The sequence below is a fragment of the Plectropomus leopardus genome, chromosome 6 (genome assembly GCF_008729295.1).
Source record: "Plectropomus leopardus isolate mb chromosome 6, YSFRI_Pleo_2.0, whole genome shotgun sequence".
NCBI classification, from domain to species: Eukaryota; Metazoa; Chordata; class Actinopteri; order Perciformes; family Serranidae; genus Plectropomus; species Plectropomus leopardus.
In genome coordinates this window covers 13,446,440-13,470,936 of record NC_056468.1, presented here as the reverse complement: position 1 = coordinate 13,470,936, position 24,497 = coordinate 13,446,440, and the positions used below count along the sequence as shown (strand labels likewise).

Here is a 24,497-nt window from a genome sequence, read left to right as displayed (position 1 = left end):
CGATTAGGCTAAAGAAACTCTATATATGTGTTACTATCAACAGGTTTCATATAGACCTAAAACAACAGCTCATAAATCCGTCTGTCGATACTCTCCGACTTTCCCTTCACAAGGCAATTCATTCTTAATCAAGGTGTTAGACCTGAGTGAGTTTAAAGGACGGGGGATTGTTGTTAATCATCTGGTTAAAAAACACATGCAAGCCAAAAGGATCAACAAAGAAATTTTTTTAAAAAATCAACAGTTCACAAATCTATACTTTCATTTTTAGAAAAGAAAAGACAATTTCCCAAACCGCTGGGCACTGTAATTTCCAACAAACGTTTCTCAAGCAGGAGTAAATAATGAATTTGGTGGGGACTATTCTCAGCTGTGGATTTGGATTGCTAAATATTTATGGCTGATAAAAAATCATGTTACTCAGTGCAACTGTGAGGCTCATTGGTGTGTTTCTGTTACTTTTTGGACAACGATGGAGGTCACAGCAGAGTACATGAAACAAGCTTTAGCCGCAAAATACTTGTTAGTAGGATCAGTTTGTTGTTTTTTCTATTTCTGTGGGAATTGATGACAATGAACTGCCATAGAAACGGACTCATGTGCAACCACACTGTGCTTCGCCTTGTGTACAATAAAACATGCAATTTACAAATCCATGGTAACATATTTGCTGATTCATGTGAGAGCCACTAATGCATTTATGTAACATAAAATTTGACAAAGGGAGTCAATGCAATATGTAGCTTGTTTCAGCGCTTATAAAATGATGTATGTAGATTCATATTTAAATTACATACAAAGGTTATATTTATTTGCAAATGTACATAAAATAATTGTAAATAACTGCAGATGCAAACAATGTGGTGAAATAATTAGTGTCTTTATTTCAAATAAAACCATGTTTTGCTCAGCATCACTTCCTTCTGAAATTTTACATCGACTGCAGCATTATTATCATGTCTCCAAACACTCGATACATCAGGCTGTACATTCTTTGAGCTCTCACTCCAGAAAAAGAAGAGCCAATAACTGTTCATCCAGCAAATCAGGCATAAAGTCATGAAAAAGGTTTTGAAGGCACAGGTCTATACATTCTGGAGATTAATATTGCTATCATTGCTGCCAAGACATAGAATAATGTTGTCATATAAAGGCATAGATGTTCATTCATTAGTGTAATTCAAATACAAAGACAAGGCTGGTTGGTTATTATTACTGATACTGACTCGATTACTGTGCCTCTGATTATCTCTTGGTTTTCATTATACAAACACAACACAAACATCACAGTGATCAAAGTCTTATTAGTAGAAGAGTTTGATTCCGCATTATTACTTGCATAATATTTTAAACTATGTGCGCAGGCTACCACATGAGAGGAAAAACTACCATACCTGCTGTGCAATTTTATTCATTGCTGGTTTTCTAAATAACACCTCTGTGAAGCTAAATAGGCACAATATGTTATTAAGGACTGGACAACCAGCTGACATTCATCTGTGCTAAATTAAATGTGGGAGGAATGTTGTTAATCAAAGAAAAAAGAAAAATACATGCAAGCCAGAAGGATCGAAAAGAAGATAAAAAAAAATAGTGTGCAGTTGTCATATAAACAATTTAAATCACGACTCATCTCATAAGATCATAATTCATAACAGAGAAATATTACATTCTTTCCTTACTAAGATGGTGCATGAATTTGGAATAGTTGTGAAAGGTTTGATATATGATCATTCATCGCAGTCCAGTGTAAAGAGTAAAAAAAGCCAGATAATTTAAAATAAACAATCATTTCTATTTGCATCATTAATATATTAAATAAAGCTCAACCCAAGTATGGTATATGAATCAAAATGTTAATTTGATTTGTATGTAACAAGTTTCTTTTTAAAGCAAAGACCAGTACCTTAGTGTAAAAAAAATACATTCATTTGCTCATAAAAAGATGTTTCATTTGCTTGTTATGTTCATTTGAAGTGTTCATCAAATATTTTACTTCAGAGTCAGTTTTTCAGCATTCTCAAACAAAGTTGACTCTGAAACTTAGAAAGTGCATATGCTCTAAACCTTAATCGAGACTGTCTCTCAGTACACTTACGTGACAACAGTGCGATGACACACAAACATAAATGGGTTATTAAGTGGGACTCTCCTCCTCCAGCAGCTGGTGCCTTACACTGGCTTGCTATTAAGAGATTGCAGGATGCTGGGTTTCTCATCTATGACGCGAACCAGCAGGTTGTCAATGTACTCCTCGAGCTCGACAATCTTGGAGTCCTTCCTGGACAGGTCGGCTTGCTGCCTCACCACCAGTGTGATTAGCTCTTCCTGTGTCAGCTGAGTGTAAGGGCCACTTCCCACTGAGTCTGTCATCTGAAGGGGATGAGAAGTGGATACAATATAATGTGCATTCCAATGAAAACATAGTTATTGAGTACATATTGAACTGTGGAGGGCTCATTGGATCGCCTCTTGGGAGGGATTTTTACAGATACATTTATTGCTCTATTTGCACAATAAATAAATCAAAGTCGCATCATCTGCTTTGATTATACTCCTTTTCCAACAAAATTAATGCATGCACACGGGTTTTTTTAAGCATGGGTCAACCTGCTAAATAAAGGCTATAGACTCCGGCTCTATCGCTTGAATGGATGTCGACAAGTGTGTGTTTTGATCCCAGTATGTTATCAGAATGCCAACAAAACAGTACCTGGATCTTTCCTAGTGTGCTGTCACGGACCTTTATCTCCTTCACAGCGGGGGTACTGATGGGATGCTGACTCTCTAAGCTCATGGGCTTCACAGGATGAGGCCTACAAAGAAAAAAACATACATGGTTTATTAAGCCCTAAAAGAGACTGCTATGACAGAGACTACAACCGTGTGCACACAAAAGAATTGTAATCAGGAGAAAAAGATTCAAGTATTTAATTATTTTTCTTTTTAGCTAACTGTACAGTAAATTAGCGAGGTGTACGGGCGTATGTATATCGGTGTATTGTGTGATGTGTTTATACTGCCTTGTAGAAGTATTCACCCTGTTTTTTTTCTGTTTTGTTGCATTACAACCTGTTATCTAAATGCATTTTTATAGAGTGCTGCAGGGATGAAGTTTTTTTTGTAGGCCGACCCGAAAGTTAGCATCGCCCTGGTTCCCTCAGTAAAATGCTTATGGAATTTTTCCATTGGATTTTGGATTATTGCAGAAAATAAGCTCTGTGGCAAACAAAAGTAACTGCCTGTTTGAAGACATGTACAAGCTTTAAAGTTCATGAATGTTGTATTTAGTGATGTATTTTATGTCGTACAACACAATCTGAAAGTCTCTTAAGCCTCTGTCAACCACACAACTTATTTCAGGCATCTAATCAAAAACCCACTCAAAAAACCCAATAGATTTGAGATGAGGAAACCGGGAGTCCTAAAATGCAAACTCATCTTATATTTAAGGACTCATTCCTGCACCACCCTATTTTAATGTATTTAGTGTGACTGTATGATACCAAAAGCTGTATATTTTGATTAAACTGTACATGTAAAAATCAAACTACAGACAGGAGCTGAAAAAAAGCAACTGTTTTAAACTCTCTGTGCAGCACATCAGTTTCATGCTTTGTACTGAAATGCATGTTAAACTGCAAACATAAATAAATCCAATTTAATCGAGTGTATTGCAAAACTCCTACATCATTTCACTTTGATACAAATTGATTAGAATTTACAAGCCTCAGAATTGTCGCACTCACAGAAGGTAAACCCCAACACCTTATTCGCCTCCTCATACAACAGCAGCAGCCAGATGCCATACACCAAGTCTAGATAAACACACCACAAATGCATTCGTTGTGAGTGGCCTGCGTGATCTCACCTGCGAGGAGTCAAGGCTAGCCCACCTCCAATGCTATTCTGAGCACTGACAGGCTGAATGTCAGAGGGAGACACCCACGCACGCAAAGACGGCTTTCCACCAGACAAACCTCCTGCTGGTTCCTCCATAGCTACCTGGAGGAACTCTGGGGTAAACTGTTCAGCTCCAAATGGATCCTCTCCTCCATAAAGTTTGCTTTGTGTTTTTGCATCAGCTGGAGGCTTCAGTGCGACAGACTCTTTCCTGACACCTCTTGCAGAGAGGACCTGATTATCTGTGGTTGTGGTTGTTTCTGCTTTAGGCGTGGGTTCTGGTCCAGACTTGGAAATCTTACTGTCTGACTGAGTCGTGGATGGAGGGTTGTATTTAAATCGTCTCTGTGAATTTTTTCTTTGTAAAACTGGACTCTCCGGCTTTGAATCTTCATCTTTTTTCTTGTTCTCGCCATGTTTGTTTGAATCATTGCCATTAAAATCAGCAAATGGATCTGTCGGTCTCTCTTGGTTAAAGATTTTATCAATATCGTCTAGGGTCATTCCACGATCTTCAACTTTCTGCTCTTTTTGTACACTGCTTGTAAAAATGTGATTTGCATCTTGGTTCTTGTTCGGTTGTGCCCATGGGTCTCTGGGAAGAAGCTCAGTACTGGGAAACGGATCAAAATCAAAGTTCTCCGTTGCCTGCCTGCCGTTTGTGTCCCTGCTGCTAATACGTGAACTAGATGTTTGGATGTTACTGTTGGAGAGCACTGGTGTCACACCAGAATCTTCTTGCTGAACTGGCTCTTTGCCACTAGCTCTCTGTCTGGGTTTCGCCGTGGGTGCCTCTTTGTTCGCAGTGACTTTTCTTTGATCATCTTGTGGTGTTGAATCCCAGTCTATTTGGCTAGTAGGCCTGGGTACATGTGTTGGTGCAGGCGATGGGTGCAACACCTTCCTTGCTCCATCCCTGGGTATCACTGAAAGACTTTCTCTGCTTGAAAGGTCAGTGTTTGCAGTTTCTGGGACTGGAGGCAGACTTCGCCTCATGAGAGATTGTTGAGCAGTACTCTGGCTCTGTCTTTGATTGGAATCACCTACTGATCGAGGGAGTGGAGGTGCAACAGCTTTAGGGGGAGCTGGGGCTGCTGTTTTTTTGGATGATGTAGGTTTGGTTTCGTGTGGTTGTGTTTGGTAATGCCTGGTGGCAGGACTCTCCTGTGGGAGTGAAGACCCAACATTGAGTTCGTGCTCCTCTGGGCCATCAACACTCATCTCTGCACTATCCCGGTGTTTCTGATTGACCTCAGCGATTATATGGTCCCATCGAGTGTGTCCTTGCACGCCGTGTCTCTTCTGAGGAAATAGAGTTTCATAATCAGGAAGTGGTACAGACGGTTTTCTTCCTGGCTGCAGCCCATCTGGCTCTTCATATGCAGGGTTTGAGAGCTCTCTTCCTCCACTGCCATGCACTGGATACGAGGGTGGCACTGGGGCTTTTCTCTTCTTATCCGCCATGGTAGGTGAAGATCCAACAGAGGACAAATCCTCTCTACTGCCACGAGGAGAACCCGATGGGCTTTGACTTATGTTAGGTGGAGCCAGGGATAAGTGGAGACTGGAGAAAGTATCAGGGGACTCAGATGGGACACTAGAGAGGGTGGACTCAGAGGTGGCTGGGGAGGGATGCAGCTGACTGGGGGTTTGGCAGTCAGCAGGCTCAGACTCCAGAGATTGAGTTAATCTGCCAAAGATTGAAAACAAAGGCCTACGGGTCAGTGTGACCATCACATTACCTAAAGTCATTTCCACCAACCCGTCACCAATGTAACCAGCATCTCACGTGTCAAGAAAAAAAACATTAAATTCCTACCTACAACCTCACATAGTTTAGCCCTCGGACTGCTCTAGATTATGACTATCTGCTTCCTAAATCTGCACTAGACAATGCTGCCATTAAATCATTTGCTCAAACAATGCTGCACTGTTCAGTGTCCATGCCCAACCTACACACAGAGCATCTGATATACGCGTGTCTTGCGTACTGTTTCTATTTTTAGCTGACATGCTCACAATGAGACGTTTTGACTTTCCCCTATGGGAAGACTACAATGTGACATTTCTCCTTTAAGATCATCCCACTTAGATTATCATAGCTTGTTCAACATAGCCCCAAAATGTAACAAAACATCACATACATATAACACAAAATAACTTGAACTTTGAGGCTACAATCTGCCATCTAGCAAACATTCCTGAGAACGACAACAACTGTTACATCAAAGACAAAAGCAAGAACAAGTCCCTTACCATTATGGCTCAAAAATAAAAGATCCAGTCCAATGCAGTCCACAAACAACTATAAAAAGTCTAAAAACTAAATCTAATCACCCAAAACGTCCCCAAGGTACTGAACACCGCAGCTCAGTAACTCCTTGTGAGCTCTGCTCAGTCCACAACCTGTTCCACAACATCTTTACAAACACAAGCCACACCCAGATGCTCATATGTGCTGGGACGAAACTGGTCAAACTGGTCCTTCACCCTTGAGAGGAAATTCAAAGTTTTGGTCTAGTCAGCAGAGACCAGACGGAAATGTGGAATTCCCAAGTTTCAGTGTTGACATATGTGGTGTGGGGTGAAACTTTAGTCGGTTTTCTTTAATGACATTTCTAATCCACTTGACATTTTGCTTGTATTGGGATAACAAAGAAAAAAAAAACAACTCTTCTTTGGGTTGTCAATGTCAGCCTTTTTAGATATGTTGAAAAAACAATAGCACATACCAACAAAATGGCAACAGAAATTGCAGTTACATTTTTGAGCCGGCTGATGGCAATATTCAAACTCCAGTTGAGCAAGTCTAAGAACAGTGTGTCTACAAGCAACCAACAGCATCACCAGTGATGTAACACCAGCATAGCAGCAACATTATTACATAACATTAGTTCAGAGAAGCTTGAGATGAAGGCCTACCTGGGTTTGACTGCTGACACTTTAGCAGTGCGGTTGAGGAAGACCATGGCAGACGGGGTTTGTGGGTTGCGGCTGGATTTCTGCTGATCGGCTGGACTTTCATCACTGCTGACTGGAGGATCTGAGCTCAGGGGAATGTCCTCAAACGGGTTGGTGGAGCGCTGGGCGATCAGTTGATCGGGATTTCCTGCGTTGCTGCGAGGGGGTTTTGCGGGCAGCTCTTCTTTAGCTTGTTGCTGTACCTCCTCCTTCTTCTCCTCCTTCTTTCTGATCATTCCAAACAAGGACGTCAGCCTGTCGCTCATGGAGGCCTCCTCCTGTTGTTTCCGCTCCTCAGCTCTGCGACGCTCCTCCTCGAGCCTCTGGTTTTCTGCCTCCTCCAGCATCCTGCGTTCTTCCTCTTGCTTTCTCCTATCATCTTCCTCCTCCTTTTGTTTCTTCCTCCTTGCTTCATCCTCAAGGAAGCGCCTCTTCCTCTCCTGTTCCTCTTGGATTCTGCGCTCCTCTTCCTCCTGCAGTCTCTTGACCTCTACCCTGTATTTCTCCTCCTCCAGCCTCTTGGCCTCTGCTATGCGCCTCTCTTCTGCCTGCTTTCTCTCCTCCTCCTCTTGATGGCGCTGTTGCTCCAGTATTGCCCTATCCGTAGACTCCTGCTTGTGGGAGGGCACAGGTACAAAGGAATCAGCAGAGATGTCAGAGGTGTGTTTGCGGACATCCTCCAAAGATCCTTGACCTGAGCTGTTCAAACTGAGAGTAGAGCCACTCTTGGACTCCTCCTCTGTGTACACATGGCTGCCATTGATGCACAGGCTGTTCAGGTCACTGTTGCTCTGCTTGGAGCGACCAAGTAGGGAGAAAGGACCCTGAGACACCTTGCTGTCAGAGCTGCCTGTTCGCTTGTGTCCCAAGAATTTGAATTTCTTTTTAACTGTGGAAGGAGAGACAGTGAAGCATGATGTTATCGTTACCAGGCAAAACACCATTATATAACTTGAACTGTGCAGCAGAGGAAAGACAGAACTGTCAACATGCAGCACACACAGACTATAGAAAGATCAAGTTACCTTCAGGTGTGTCTACATTAAGACCAGATGATCGGCTGCCACTGAGAGATGAATTCTTCTCCGGAAGAGTCCCCAATGTAGACATGGACTGTGACACGTTACGATGCAAGTTTGATTTGGGGGCAAAGAGGGTTTTGAGCTTAGATTTCTTTTTCACCCCTGGAGACTGATTGAGTGACTGTGTGTCAGCCTCTCCCTCGCTGTCTGTGAGGACCTTGCTGACAGAGGGAACAATAGCTGAAGCAGAGTCAGAGAAGCCATCCTTTTTCTTCCCACGGACTTTGTCCTTCAGCTTGGAGATGCGGGAGCGCGGCTTATCCTGCATGGAAAGGTCAAACATGCTAGCTGACATGTTGTTCCTCATAAATTGGATATCGAGCAGCACCTCCCCTCGCGCCTTGTCCTCTTTTCCACTCTTGTCCACCAGCTTGAACCAACTGCAAAGGACAGAAAAAATGAATCAGATGTTTAGGATGAAACTTTTTACATTATCCCAGCAATTTCCCGAGAATAACTGTGAGACTTTTTATGTTTTAGACTTATTATCTTGTTCACTATACCACTTACTTTCCCCAGTACAAGACAAAAACATGGAAATAAGGGAAGAAATTTCCATGTGACCTCAGTTCATTTTGCTTTACTCAGACAAGCCAGAATAAAACTGATTGCTGGCTTCATACCAAGATAAATACTGCATAACTCAAAAACCTGTATGAAACAAGCTGATATGTACAGATGGTGCATATTAAGTTGCTGATTTGTTAGAAAATGAATCACCACCACTTTCGATTAACTACCGATTAAAATGTTTATTTTTTGTATTACTGTGAGATGGTTTTATTACTGATTACTGTTTTTTGCATCTCGGACACGATGATTTACTTTTTTTGTTTCCTCCACCAATGTGTGTTTGGTTTGTTTGTTTGTTTGTTTGTCTGTTTGTTTGTTTGTTTGTTTGTCATCAGGATTATAGATTTCCATGAAACTTTGTGGAGGGGTTTAGCATGGGCCAAAACAGAACCTATTAACTTCTGGAGCAGAACCAACTCCCCCTTCCTCCGGTTGTGATTTGGCACTATAAACAGCGCCACATCACAACAGAACTAAATAAATAACAATTAATCAATAAACAAATAGGCTATAGGTGAATACAATACATAGAAAATGACCAGTAAGCAGTAAACCTAGGGGAAATACATTTTCTGATCTGCTATCATTTTATAACACAGTAGGCTTTTTTATTGCTATTTTTAATCAATAAATAAATTAAAAGGCTATTTTTTAAAACTGTTTTTATACTTTAAATGTCTTTGGGGACTCCACTGTTGTTTGGACAGAAAAGGCTTTGACAGACGTCATTGGGGTTTTTCAGGATAGTTCACTGTTTTCCACTGACAATTTTAAAACTATAATATTATATTAATCAAAATAATGAAAATAATAATTAGCTGAAGCCATGCACTGCAACTGTAAGTCTGAGTTTTTACCGATCTTGTACTCAAGTGCTGTGTGCGCCTTTCAACCATAATTGCAGTGTATAGGCTCAATAAAGGTGCAGTAAAATTAGGTTAACAAATTCAATATACAAAACCACACACTGTAAACAAACCTCCTGCCCCCCCTGGCTCCTATACCAGCTCTAACTTCAAACACTCACACAATCTGTGTCTTGTCAGACCTTAGACTGATACGTGTCATTACCTAGTGTGCAGCTCGTTCCAGTTCCTGTATGGAGCACCATGCCAACCACAGATAAAGCCTGACAATTACAGCTTTGTTCAGGCTGCCCCCTCATGTCCTCTCTGTTACACACAATCAGCACTTACTGTCGGCAAGGGAAAGGTAGGAGTGTTCTGGAGAGCCCTTTCCAAAACCAAGCCAAAACAAGCAATTAGTGCCCTTACATACCGATGCTCTGTGCCTGTACAATCAAAGCCTTGCTATTAGATGTACTAATACTGTAAAACAAGTGCTCATTATGGCAAGCTGTCCGCCTTTAAAGCTCTTTTGTTGCACAGCAGAGCTCTCAAACTGGTTCAATTTGTTTATTTTCTTACACACAGAGTCAAGAAGACAGTTTTAACTCTTTAGCTACATGCAGCTCAGCACAACAGTTAATCTAACACCCAAAATGCACTTAGGACACCAAAACACACTAACAACGAGTAACATTACGATATTACCATTGTCTTTGCATTATCCCTTTTTAAGTGGAATAAACCAAGATTCCACTACAACAAAAAGAGGGTCACCTCTTTATTGCATGGAGTATGCTACTGTTACAGACAATGAGAAACACTGCTTCTATAGGCTTTGCGTGTTTGCCATTTTTTGCACAGATGAATTCAACGTGCACAAAATTGAACTATTTCCAGTAATGCAATACAAAGCTGCACATATCCACTATACACATATACACTATACTATACGTCTACAGGACAGCTGGACATAGAAAAAGAACATTGCAAGTCAACCCTGTCTGCTGTATTTGGCCACAAATATCATCCACATTACTCCTCTTGTAATACACCTTTGCAATCCTGAGCCATCTCTTGCAATCTTCTGCAGATCTGTCAAGACATCCATCACTTACTCTGTGGCCCATGGTCAAAAGCTTTCCACCTCCATGAGGAAAATAATTCCTCTATGGGGATGAGGAATGGAGAGTATGGGCTGTAAAACACTGACTGAGAGAAAATGGTAAAATGCCAGATCGTCCAATTTACAAAACGGTCTGGATGCTACTTCACATGCCCCTTTTCAGAACTCCAAGTCGCAAGTCTATCTATGTTTTACATCCCAATTATTCCTTTTCTTTTATATATCTTTTTTAGACATTGCAAAATGTAGCAAATAACAGTCCAATATGTTGTAATCATTGGCTGATATCACCGTTTAGCTTATCAGCATATCAGCTCGAACTCTATGGAACAGGTGGATTCCAAGGTCTGGACCGCAGCAATAGTGATCATAAATGCTAGTAATGGTGTATTATGTTAAGTTTTGAATGTTGATTTAACAGTTGTTAACATGTGCAAAAACACTGTGTAAAAATGAAAAATGATGATTAAATATGAGTTACACGTATCCATTATATGCATTTTGTGTCAAAAGCATGAAAAGTCATTCACAGCTGAGTCCACATTCACTTCTGATGAGCTGACGGTGTGAGGAATTTAGAAACTGTGAACTCTGCCACTTAACAACAGTAGGGGTCGACAAATTATTGGCCAATTATTGGTGCTGATATTTGGCATTTTGCTGATTATCTGTAACCGCCAATAGAATTAATTAATTAAGAAGTACAAAAAAAAGTGTCAGCATGGGAGGAAATTTTATTTTTTTAAACCTCAGGGTGCTTTTATTTGTTATTTTTTTAATTAAATTTTCACTAGACTTTATAAAAAAAGTTGCTGGGAACTTTCTGTGTATGATGTTGAATGTTTCAGTTTTGATTAAACATTTGCTAGGCTAAGGCATTTAAACAAAGTTTTGTGTTGCAGTTTGTGATATTCGAAACTCTTAATATGGACAGAAAGATTTTTATTTTTATTGTAAATGCATATCAGCTCCAACCATTGGTAACCAGTCTCCTTAACTACTAATAATTGGTATCAAAATCGGCCATCAAAAACCAATATTGGTCGACCCCAACCATCAGTAAAAACACTGTAAATGTATATGTCGACCTTATTAAGGTTCAATCTAACTTTGTAAGCGATAAACTGAGGTATAGAGAAGATATCTGACTGTCGTTTAACACAAAGCATGGTGGCATTAATCAGACAGTTATCAGCAGTTCATGTGGAGTTTACTGCCGCAGCGTTCATTTTAATGTCATGCACTTTAGCAGACATCCAGACAGGCTCTTCAGAGGATAACAGCCAGGAAACAAGCATGGGAGTGAACCAACATTCCTCAAACACTTCCAAACATGCAGGGAGGTGCTGAGCAGTGCCTGATGTAATGAAAGTCACACAGAGCCTAATTCAAACACTTCTCATTTCCCACCCTAACCAGAGCATGCCAAGTCAAACAATAGCTAACTTAGACCAAGCACAAGGACAGAGAGATCACACTTTCTCAGGCCAATCCAGACACCGCGCTTGTTGTCTTGTCTGTGTTGATAACAGCGAGGAATGCATCATAGCTGAAGACCATGTACGGAGACAATGTATTATTACAGTTATTAAGAGACTGACAGGGTGTACATGATCTGTTCTGTTTGCACAGAAATACAGAGCCGTGCCCGATGCACACTCTCACTGGTCCTGCTGGACAGGTTCCCTCGCTTAACTGTCAAGAGCACTTCTCTTTCATGTCTAATGATTAACTGGAGAGACTGTATTATTCTACAAGTGGACGCCAGAGTGGATTTAGTCAATAAAATAAAGCGGTGTTATACCGTAAAATATAGATTCCTCCATAATATTCCTTTAACACTTGCTACCACTATACACTCATGTTTAATTGCATTGCAAAGGTTTTCAAATGGTTTTTTCATAGTATTAAAAATAATTCAAAGCCACTGCACAAGAGGTGGAACAGCTAATGGACTACAAAAGTAGTCAATAAATAAAAAATGAAGTGTTAAAGCTTCTCAAGCGTGAGGATTTGCTGCTTCAGACTCTCCTGCAGTATGCCATTATACTTTAAATGTCTTTGGGTACTTCACTGTTGGTTGGGTTGAGTCTCGGGAGTCTTCACATTTTTCAATACGCAATATTTTGATCTATAATTTTCAGATTTATCAAAATAATGAAAATAATAAACAGCTGCAGCCATACACTGCAAATGTAAGAAAGATGATAATATGGGGCACCTGGTGGCTCAGTGGATAGAGCGGCGCCCCATATACAGAGGCTGCATCCTCACCGCAGCAGCTGCGCGTTCGATTCCGTCCTCGACCCTTTGCTGCATGTCGCCCCCTCTCTCTCTCCCCCTTTCACGCTTAAACTGTCCTGTCCACTACAGGTGAGCAAAGCCCAAAAAAATCATATTTAAAAAAAAAGAAGAAAGAAAGTTAATAATATTATATTTTGTTTAAATTCTCTGAGGGTGATTCTCATGTTGGGTAAATAAAATAAAGATAAAAATATGTCACGACAGGATATTTTCAGTTCCACAGCTCTTTGTTTACAAAATAAACTGCGGCTCAGATTTCTCGACAGAACAAAACAGCTGACTCCTCCACAGAAACTATCAGTACTATTACACAATATCTAAACCTGAAACTAAAGTTGCAGCCATAAAAAAAAAAATCAGTTACTTGCAAAACTTTATTAAATGAATCTAAAGAAATCCTTCTTGTAAAAAAAAAGAAAATGAAAAGAAATAACGCACTCAAAATCAAACTTTTAAATCCATAACAACAAAAAACAACCTGAAAGTAAAGTAAAACGAATCAACTCATCCTTTCATTGAAATAGTTACCTTGTTAATTATTAATTAGTGTGATCATTTGTGATCACACAGTCTCAAATATATGGCCCTTTGACCTAATTTCGTCTCGAATGCACTGTATCGTGTTGGAGGCAACTGCAGGGCTCTCTTTCAGCAGGAAAACAAAGTCTTCAGCGTCACACCCTGTTTCAGCAGGACAGGGAGGCAGGATAGTAATCGAACACCACACGCTTCCAGGCGAAAACAGCAACATCCAATACTCTGCACGTCTGATCTTAAAGGAGACCGAGGGAGTGAGCCCGGCAGGGAGACTGAGGGACTTTGCCTACTACTTTGCCATTAAAGTGTAAAAACTCACTGAGCAAACACAAGATAACATTTCAGATATGACCGTGCAATCACCAAGTGAATGAGGTCATACGAGCACTGTATCAAAGCTGAGTGATAACAGGAAACTGACAACCACCTCACTCAGTCCTTAGCAAAGGTCACGTCAAAACTTAAAGCCATATTTAGAAGTCAGAGTAAATATTAAATCAGATTTATTTTTAACATTTCTCTTACATAAAAGGGCGTGCGGTGTACATCCCTATTTAACACCAGTGTTTTATTTTGAATTCTGTCACACCCACGTTACACCCATGCTACGTGAAACCACGGATGTCATCCTGACTCATTGAACACATCTGGGTGTGAGCAGACGCATTTATTTGTAAGCTGGTAAAAAGCCCGGAGGAATGTGCAAGATTACCAGCAGCGACATGAGATGCCAAGAAGCTGGTAGTGACGCCAGTTTATGAAGTAAAAGTCTCAGCTAAACGTTAGGGTTGGTCCCACAGAGAGGGAAAAGGCGGAGGGTGCTGAGATTAGAATTATCTTGGTGTCTTGGACTGTTTTCCCACCACCTTCTTAGTTTTCTGTTTTTTTTTCTCTCAGACACTGACAGGAGGAGGGAGGAGAGAGGCTCCCTCACAATGTTATCATTTTAAGGTTAATTACATGCTTTTTTCTCCATATTGTGACCTGGTTTAAGTGCCCTGTATCTGAGGTACACAAAGGCGTCATGAAAAGTCCCTGTACTTGACATGACATGATCATATAGAATTACCTGAAAAAACTGAAGGATTAAATCACAATGTACTGCTATGTTTTACAGTTTATGCATATGTGCAAATAAAAGAATGTTCCTAAATAATGGATTAATTGAAATCTCATCAGAAGAGTATGAGAATAACAGAAACACTTTCTAACTACAAAAATCTAAAAAACATTACAGATTTTTTGTGAAGGGAGTGCAGCTAAAATGCTAAAATATAAACAGTACACTAAAATCTGTTTATGAAAACATTTGAGACACGTGTCAAGAATGACTGTCGTTCATGAGCAGTGACGGACTTCAGAAACTCCTCGGCTACATGTTTTTCATATATTATCTGTATCATTTATCATTCTCTGAATATAGTGACAGTTTCAACAAATATAAAAGTTCATTTATTTTTAAATCAAAGTTACATAGCTTTGCTTTTGAAAGGAGGTAAATCTATATTAATTGTGTCAAAGTCTGTATCAAAAGCATGTCCCAGAGGTAAAGTTATGGGTGACTTAAAGAATAAAATACAAAAGCAAACCTTTAAGTGAAATTAAACAGAAGTTAAAATGAACTGGGATATTCCACAACAGCCACAATAGTAGTGAGTTTACCAGTAATTGTTTTGAGGGGACCTGCTCTTTTTAAATCTGCTAATCTAAACTCTCTGGAGCATAGAGTATGATCTAGGGTTGCAAATTGTAAGCACTTTTCTAAATTAATTATTATTAAGAAAGCGATCAATCCTTACTTGAAAATCCATAAACATATTGCTTATTTCAAACAATGCCAAATGTGCTTTTTCCTCAGTCAAAGCTCACAGCAACATGTTGCGTATACTGTGACATCAATGAATCACTTATTGATTAATCGATTAAATTTCACATGTTGGATTAAATTCTTAATGACCAGGTAATCAGTTGTCGACTAATTGTTATCATCCCTATGGTCAATGTCAATGTTGGCTCAAAGAGGAAAACTCTAAAAATGAATAGCAATAAAACTCAGGTACATGGTGGAGGGGCGGGACCTGTTTGTTTACCTTTTCTACTGCAGTTTAAGCATGCTTTTAAACTGACCTTCATTTTATTATGTAGCTTAAAGTCATACATTACAGTGAGTACTGTTTGAGTTCATATGTAGATGTAGGCAGGATTCCTACAGCTTAAGGTCTCAAATATAATACTTTAATACATTTTCATTGTCAGTTAAATGAAATTTAAGACCTATTTTACAATAAACTAAAAAAAAAAACTACCCTCTTTACACAATTACCCAAAGCATTTATTGTTTAAAAAACAAACAAACAAAAAACAAAACAAAAACAAAAAAAATCATTACATTTTGGGTCCAAATACCTAGCCTTTATTAGTGATTTGTGATTTTGTGTGCCTCACTGTGTGGAATTATTCTGCTGCTTTAATTCCCATCACCTGTCTAAGAAGAGGAATTAATTAGTAAGTTACTATTATTATTATTATTATTATTTTGAATAAGAAATGTTACCAATTATTTTGTGATTTTACAATCCAGAGTCAAAAAACGCAATTTGTTACATCCTGCTTCCAATGTTTTTGTATTTTTAAAACTTCTGAAAGACTGATTTAAGATATTTTAATACCAATTAAGGTCTTATTTTTAGATTAATGAATTCAATTACTTTTTAAGGGACCCTGCATGGACTTTCTGAGCTGTTCCTGCGCTGTAAATAAAGTGGAATTAAGCCTCAAGCTGGACTTAAAAACAACAACAACAACAACAACAACTGTGTGAAAGACTGCGTTACACATAACTGCTGCAAATAACAAACCCTGAGAAAACACCTCATACAAAAGGAAGGCTCAGCCCTTTTATGAATCATACTGTCATGTTATGAATGAGTCCGGAGCAGGATAGGCCCGCGCCACAGTGGTCACTTACTCTTTCTTTTTGCGAGACTTGTTGTCATGGAGATCCAGTAAGTTCACCACAGCCTGACCCAAGAACTTGTCGAGCCCCACCTGAGCCCGGTGCATGACTATGACATACAGCGTGCAGCGGTCAGCGTTGCCCGGGTGGAAGAGCGGCAGGTCAAAGGAAGCCTCTTCTCTCCACACAGGAGCGACACTTTTCTCCACCACCGAGGTAGAAAACTTGTCTTTGGCCACCTGGATGATGGCGTAGGAGTCGTTGGTGCCATTCTTGCCCTTAGGACGCAGGTTCTGAGCCTCATGCACCGTTACCTGCACACTCGTGGGGAACCACTGCTGGCTTTGGTCGGCCAGAGACATCACGGAAGTCCTTTAAGGTTGAGCAAAAGTTAATCCGAATTGTTTTATTTAATCTCTTACAGCGCCAATCTGCTGGCTAATCTTTTCCTGGACTCTCTTTTTCACCTTCGGCGTCCTCTGCGGTTGTGGGTTTACGTTACCTAGCTTGGGTTCAGGAAGCTCAGGTTGATGTCGTAATACTTCTCCCTCCTCTCCGTACCGATATCCAAGCCTCTGATAACACTTGAGTTGAGTTAACACTTGATTAACCAACTTAACGCTAGTACTAGCCTGTGTAACCCAACCAGGACATCACTGCGGCGTGACTAATCCCTTTGAGAGGCTTTCACAAAAACAGTTCCCCTTGTTTGCCTCCGGTACGTAAAACACTTCACTTCCCTGATGTTAGAGGAGTTCCCACCCATACTCTTCACAGTGCTGTCCGATTGGCTAATATATCTGTCAGTTTTTAAAAGTCCGTCAGTGATTGGACGTTGGAGGGGAGGGCGTTAATACGTCGGAGACCGTTAAGTAGAGCTCAGCCACTGATCAGGAATCAGTTTACCCTTGAAAAGTCTCAGGAGAATTTAATACGACAACAATTAACACTGAACCGAGTTCAGTGATGATAAGTCGGCACTTTAGGGATAGAAGATGTCAAGAAAAGTTATTTTTCTCGCCTTATTTTTGGACTTTGAGGTTTCTTGAAAAATATGCTGAAGTAAAGACAGATTTTAAATATTTTTTTGTTTTTTGTCATTAATATGAATATCCAATAGACTGTGGGAAATTAAATTACAAATAAGCTTTAGATATGCAGGTATGAGCATCTCCCTTTTTCTTATTAAGAGGAAATTTTGGCACAACTGATAACATCATAGTGCTGTTTGTTTGCAGAAGCTCAAGGAACAGTGTGTTCAGGCCATGACTGATGCTGTTATATCAGATGGCCTAAATGTGAACCAGTGAATGCGCTAAGTCATCCAGAACAAATTACGGTGATATTTTATCCCTTACTGACATCTTGTCCACAACTTGATCTGCCTACCAGGCCTTCAGCAAGATATTAAAGCGCAAACTGAATCAAAACAACATCTTTGTAACAGGCTAGTTGACCACTACTGGGAATGAAGTTAAGGCAAATATGTCACATCACCACATTATCATGGGTTCTTGTGGGGTTGAGTAATAGTGGTACCATCTACAGACTGAATGTTTCAGTAGAATAATATTTAGTTAAAGAGAATCAGGAATGTGAATTTTTGAGTGATTTACAGTTGCTCTGTTCCTCAGCAAAGCAGCAGTCACTTTGACACACCTTAGGAAAAAAAAATCCAATAAAATTATTAAGAATCTTCAAAAATGTGTCTTGAGTTTAGATTGTTTGTTTTGTTTCGTATATATCTAACTTCTAAAATATCTAAAATATTTGCAAAGTCACAGATACTGACACAGGCAAAGATTAGACCTGGGTAACTCAGCCGTGGCATTGGAAGAAGGTGTGACAAGATGACAGATGCATGATGGACCTGACCATTATGACACTGATATTTATAACAGATCATAACCAAGACAAGTCTGCCTTAATGTGTATATTTGTTTTCCATGAAACGTTAAATATAAGTCATACAAGTCAGAAACAGATCATTTTCATGTTTGACATCTTGAATATATTCTGCTCGGGGCCGATCAAGCTCATACTGCACACAGAGCATATGCAGATCACATTGCCCATATTGAAACAACTAACTCTAGCAATGAACAGTATGTGATTCTCTGGATCTCATGACAGCTTCCTCCCAAAGAACAAAGGGATAGCGTAATGACAATGAGCTGCATATAGAAACACTATTTCCTGTTAATGTAATTTCCTGAAATTGACTAAAAAGCAGAAGCACTGTTTAGTCCTTTATTAGTCAACTCAAATAAGAAGGCAACATTCTGATTTATTTTTTTCAAAAAGCTTGTAATATGCATGTAGTGATGTTTTCTGGTCAGGCCCCTGATATATGAAAAGTTTTTTGTGCCTACTCCTTAGAGAAATTCTTAACACCTCCGAGATTATAATAAGAAGGTTTACAGTTCTGTCAACATAGTTTTTTTTTGTTATTGCACAACCTGTGAGATTGGACTGATTTGCAAGACTAACACATTTCAGACCCCTGTCAATGACTGAAAAGTTTCTCTGCCACCCAGGAGGGGGCAGTCATCCCTGCATCAGACTTAACAAAACTTTTGCTGGAGGTGAAAATTGAATCATGAGACTAGTTATGAGAAAGCTAACACCGTATCCCCCCCCCCTTTTTTCTTCTTCTTCTGAATTTATTAGAGCAGCTCAGCCCTATCTGTTCTGACGGGAGCGTAGAAATAACAATAAAACACTTTCATCATATATTCAAAAGTCTCACATAGCTTTTAATTCACTCAGAGATTCTGTACAGCCACAGTCATGCGTTTATGCTCGTACTGTATGCACACACACACACACACACACACACACACACACACACACACACACACAAACATACTAAAGCATACATGAGCACACACAAACAATAACTTGAAGCAAACATAATTGTGAAAGGTTGTCCACAGATTAAATGCATATAGCTGTACTTAGGAAATGGACCAGCTTGCATTCCATTTCATGCTATAGTTGATATGCATAGAAAAAAATCACAACTAAACAGTAAAGCTTTCATTAGATATCCAAAATCAACATCATATGCCAATTTCAGAGATATCTGGTACATCTTTTTTGTGTGAAATGAATAAAATAAACGAGTATCTTATGTTTGAAAATGACAATTAAAAACCTGCCTTATCATTTTTTACCATTTCACAGCAAACTCTTAACGATGCTACAGAGGCAAAAGTACCAGTTTAGGGTCCTGGATGCCTTCGTGATTTTATATCTTAAATTATATAATTATTGTAATCAAGAGACCATTAAAACATAACCCAATCATTTGAGAGTTCATTAAGGTCATGCATAGAAGTTCACATATAAGTATAGGTTACACTGTGGTTTCACTTTTCCACAAACCACTCTTCATTCCGACGGAGCTCTGCGATTGGTCTGTGCCGCTCATGTCCTGCTCTAGCTCAAGCACTGAGTTTTTGAGGGTGCCATTTGGGGCAGCAGCCCCCGGCACAGTGGTGGTGACACTGTTCAAAGGGTAGGAGCAGCGCTTTGTGTCTCGCTCTGCTGCCGCTGCCAGTTTCAGGTTGTCTCTGCTGGCGCATCGTCTCTGAGCGCCGTGCATGGCAGCTCTGCTGGCCATAGAAGGCAGCAGGGGGAAGGGTTTGCGGCTCCCGCTGCTGCCCCCGTCACTTCCCTCTGAAGGGCTGGTCGCAACTGACTCTCCAACGCGCTTCCCGTTGGTAAGTGGGCTTGCCTGGTTCTCTGAGAGGCTGTGGTGGATGCTGCCGTTCTCACTCGTGGCCTGTTTGTGAACCGCATGTGATGAACTGAGATGCTCTAAACCAGTGGGCCCTAAAGCTCCCAGGCTGCCCCCACCTCCAGCAGTCCTTAGAGCTTTGAGACGATAGTGACCTCTGCCCTCACCCCGATGGTGATACTGGCTGCTTCCTTGTTTAGTTCTGCTGCTCACTTTCCGTCTCTGGGGATGCACTGGGGCTGCAGAGTTAATGGTGGGCAGAACACTGTTTGTGGGCTTGTTGGTGTTGTCAGTACTGGTGCTGGTGTTGTTGCCCGCAGGGGCACGTGAAGTGTTGTTTGGATTGTCTTGTGCTACTTGCAACAGGTTGGTGAGCTTGCAGGGCCCGGGGCCCACACTGCTGATTCCACTTGGTGTGGATGATGACCGAGCTGATGAGGAGTTATGAGAGTCAGCAGGTGGATGGCAGTTGATGAAAAGTTGTGATCCCTGCTCGGAGGTCTGCACTCCACTCCCAGTAGTGCAGGTGTGTGTGTAAGTAGACATAGGATGGGAGCGGCGATAGCCCGGGCAACATGCGAGCCAGGAGGCCTGCACATCCAGACGTCGAAAACAGTGGTGCACCACCAGAAACACCCCCAAAACTGTGGCAGCCATACCGTACAGACAACTAAACAACAAGCTAGTGTGCCCTGTCAGCCACATCGCCATAGCTCCACAACACCACAGGACCACAAACAGGAAGTGGGTTGCCACCAGCACTAAGAACTGTGTCTTCAGTGAGTACTGGTCCTCTGGCACCGCAACTGGGTTTAAAGGTCCCACAACGGAGTCTGTGGAGAGGAGGCTGGTGCTTCCTGCCAGTGCAGGCTGGCTCTCAGTCACAGGGGAGGACAGGGTGGTTCCTGTGCATTCTTTGGCCACACGGTGCCTCAGGCGAAACACAGTGCACAGGAAATAGATCCAGGTCACCAACACCACTAAGCCAGCAGGGACAAAGAAAGACCCCAGACTGGGGCGCCACACCAGCCAGCAGCTGCAAGAGGCAGAGAAGAAGTCAGGAGGGTCAACACAAAACAAGGACACGTCTGTGTGTTCAACGTATCACAGAATTATTCACTTCAGAACCAAACAAAACAACACAAAGTCAAGGGGCCAAATGGCTAAAGGATAAAAAGAGAAGCACTTACTAAGGGCTGTTGTCCCCATAGTTGTTGACATTGACAGCTGCAGTGATCCCACAAATGATAAGAGAAACTCCACCGGCTATCAAGTAGAACCTTGAGTAACAGAGAGAAACATATCAAACACAAGTTCCCAGCTGCAGTTTGGGAAATAAAGAGCAGTTCTTGTTTGTGCCACAGGATGCTATACGACCTTTGGCTGCTATGATGTTTTTAAAGTGCGCATGTTGGTGTCACTTTCCTTTTTGTGTTTTTACGTCTCTCTGGCTGTCTATAATCTGAACAGAGCTTTGTGATCCTGCACTCTCATAGTGGGCAGAGTGTTACAAGGGTCAGTACAGGCTCCAGAAGTCTGTGATTTATGCAGCCTGATCCCATGAGACTGAGTGGGCAACAAAAGGGGTGGTGCGAGGGTCAGCGAGGTCGGTGCATGATCGCAGGAGGAGGAACAGAAGGGAATATTTGGAAAGACAGTGCACCCCTTGAATCACCCTGCCCAGATTTATGACGACCCCCTGTGCCTCGGTTATATTGGCTTCATACATTCCTCCCCTCCCCCAGTCATATAGGGTTATAGCTTTTTTTGTGCCTTATAGCAATGCTCTGTTATGTCCCTACAAGGTTTCCTTAAAAACAGAGAGACTTTGAATGTTGCGCACAATGACCCACTTTGATGGCGCACAGTTTGGGTGGTCGTACACAAGAACTGTCCAAAACATTAACAGTATTTACAGAAAACAACAATCTCATAGCGTGGGGAGTGGGTGAAGGTGAGTTGTGGCTGACCTGAGCATAGGTCGCTGAGTTGGCAGAGCAGGAGACTCTCCTTCCGGCTGCCGCGGCATTCTCCACACAGCTTCCTTGTAGATGACCCTAGCGCTGACACCGATCCACAGCAGGGTCGCCAGCGAGGAGTAGTGCAGGGCGATGCCCACCTGTCACAAGTTACAGTCAGGTAAGACATTAAGCTTACACGCAACTAATCAAAATGAGGAGAAAAAAAATCATTACTTACTGCTTGGCAAACCAATGGGTAGCTGGTCAGGCTTATGCCTCCTGTGTAAATAGCTGTTGTCATGGCGATGTGGAAGCAGGTATTCAGTAATGTGTGCCAGCTTTTTCTTGATATGTGAATAGAGCTGTTGGAGTGAAAAGCAAAATGATGAAGAATAGAGGCAAAGAACAAATGGCAGTAAGAAGTCTGCTCATGCACATATAATACCTGTGGTGTAGTATGTGTGTGATGATGATGGTGAAGAGACAAAGGAGGAGCACTGCAGTGCAGGCATACACCACAGGGTGGAGCACCCTTACAGAGATGGGTGAGGAGTTGGGGAAGTCCGGCACCTCCTAGCAAAAAAAAAATCGCACACAAGTCGAATGAAAGTCTCATCTAACCTTGGTGATCCTGAATGAGTGATAAATGTCCAGGGCTATCTTACCTGCAGCACAGCATAGTTGCTAAGCAGAGCACAGCGCATGGTGGAGGTGCTGCTGTCACTGTGGACCAGCTGACAGCCCTCCTGGCTCCAGCTTCCCTGTTTCTCTAGTGCCCTCAGGCTCCACTGGGCTGCCACAGCATCAGTACCTGGGGACAAGTGGCGCAGCGACACCCAGATGGGCTCCGAGTGGTTCCACATGCTGCAGCCGTCTGGCACACAAAGAGGGGAAATTAAATGGGGAAATCAGTCACGGATACGAATGCCCTCAGCTTGTCTTGTGTTCTTTTATATTGCTTGTTGAGTTTCTACAATTCCAAGACTCTCAACATCCCTCAGAGACTGTGACTAACTGTGCTTTTTATTTGAAGGTGGAAAGAGCTAACATAAAAAAAAAACCTGTCAATGTCAAGAAAAAGAGAGCAGACAAGAAAAGTGCTGTGCATTCTCAGGCCTTGTAGCTCAGATACAGTAAATTCTATCAAGTGTAAAAATACAACAAGCGTGAAAGTGGCCTCCAGCCTTTTCTTCAATAAGTTTCTCTCCAGATTCAATAAGTGGGTGTTTGTTTGATCCTGAGACCATATTGTTGATGATATAATTAGCTGCTACAGTGCGTAGCACTTCAACTGTTGTCATATCTTACACAGCCATCTACAAGGACGAGATTTGAAAGGGACCTAGAAATGCTAAGTGTCTTTCCAACAGTATTATATGATGCAATTTCCTTTAAATGTAAGAAAACAACCAAAGATTCACTTAACAGGTGGATGTTCCTTACCTAGGCCAACAAAGATGACAGGACTGTTGACGCTACGTCGGCGAGAGTGTTCCCCAGTGTTGCTCGAGTTCGCAGACAGAGGAAAAAAGCTGCCGGTCCTAAAGGCTACAAACTGCAGCTTACAGTCTGCAGGAGCATCAGGAGGAAACAGAGTCGCTGGGAGAGTCACTGAGGCCAGGGCGACTGAATTCTGCAGAAAAAACACAAGACATATAAAATCAATCAGTACACGGTGATAACTGTGAGTGCACATACAATAAGTTATTGATGGCTGAGTGTAAGTGTAGTATTAGTGGCCAGGAGCAGACACAAAACATGCTCACACCTCACCTTTAGGGGAAAATTGTTGAGGGAGGTATTGTGGGAGCCGGTGCTGCATCGAAAACGAAGCTGCTGCTCATGAGCAGAGTCTGTCATTTCCATTCCCAGGCTGCCTGTGGAGACCTCACGACGTTGATACGCGGTGCAGGTTATGCCGGTGAAGTGTGCTGGTCGAATAAAGTGAGCTTCCATCACGATGTTCCTAGACACCTGCACACATCAAAATCAGCGATAAATAGTAAAGATTTTTTCCCTATACATTGCCACTCAGATACCTAAAAATGATTTGCATATTGTTTATATATTTTCTGGACATCCCATTGTTTGGTTACATATATAGGCGAAAAAAAATCCAACCAAAAATCTGCACCTTTACATCTCAGTTGCAAATTTACACACAACTCCCAAAATTCATATACTACAAATACATGCATTTCCTGTTGCTACAACAAACTATAAATATATTCAGTGAGATTCTCCAGAAGCCCTATTTGCTCTGTTAAGAAAGCTTGCGATGAGATGAAAAATGATGATGAGTGCCTACCATAGAGAAGTCCTGAGCATGACCGTGCAGCTGAGGCCAGGCCAATGTCTCCAGAGAGTAGACTATAGAGCTGCAGGCTCTCTTCTCTCTTTGGGCGAGAGCGAGGATCTGATCGTCCACCTGCATCAGGTTACTGCCCATCTCGACCAACACCTCTGACAGCTGGAACACACAGAAATGTTACAATGCAGGGATTTTG

General features: G+C 41.4%; 2 protein-coding genes across 3 annotated transcripts in view; both read right to left on the bottom strand.

Annotated features, from left to right (window-relative positions):
• Positions 1–861: 861 nt before the first annotated feature.
• On the bottom strand, positions 862–17,017 carry rab11fip1a (RAB11 family interacting protein 1 (class I) a). Of its 2 annotated transcripts, XM_042488030.1 has the most exons (6): positions 16,300–17,017; positions 7,890–8,326; positions 6,826–7,753; positions 3,872–5,593; positions 2,714–2,816; positions 862–2,373 (listed from the first exon to the last, which is right to left on the bottom strand). In XM_042488030.1, the coding sequence occupies exons 1-6, from the start codon at positions 16,647–16,649 to the stop codon at positions 2,173–2,175; spliced, it is 3,741 nt and encodes a 1,246-aa protein (XP_042343964.1). In that variant the 5' UTR covers positions 16,650–17,017; the 3' UTR covers positions 862–2,172. The 2 variants fall into 2 exon arrangements, with proteins under 2 accessions (XP_042343964.1, XP_042343965.1); XM_042488031.1 differs by lacking the exon at positions 3,872–5,593.
• A 2,025-nt stretch (positions 17,018–19,042) lies between these two features.
• Positions 19,043–24,497, bottom strand: part of adgra2 (adhesion G protein-coupled receptor A2) — a 45,920-nt gene continuing 40,465 nt past the window's right edge. Inside the window, exons 11-19 of the mRNA XM_042488826.1 lie at positions 24,299–24,460; positions 23,764–23,964; positions 23,434–23,623; positions 22,656–22,864; positions 22,436–22,563; positions 22,229–22,352; positions 22,000–22,148; positions 21,220–21,309; positions 19,043–21,065 (exon numbers count right to left, since the gene is read on the bottom strand). Coding sequence (XP_042344760.1) covers positions 19,646–21,065; positions 21,220–21,309; positions 22,000–22,148; positions 22,229–22,352; positions 22,436–22,563; positions 22,656–22,864; positions 23,434–23,623; positions 23,764–23,964; positions 24,299–24,460 — 2,673 coding nt within the window. The 3' untranslated portion in view covers positions 19,043–19,645. The remainder of the gene's footprint in view (positions 21,066–21,219; positions 21,310–21,999; positions 22,149–22,228; positions 22,353–22,435; positions 22,564–22,655; positions 22,865–23,433; positions 23,624–23,763; positions 23,965–24,298; positions 24,461–24,497) is intronic.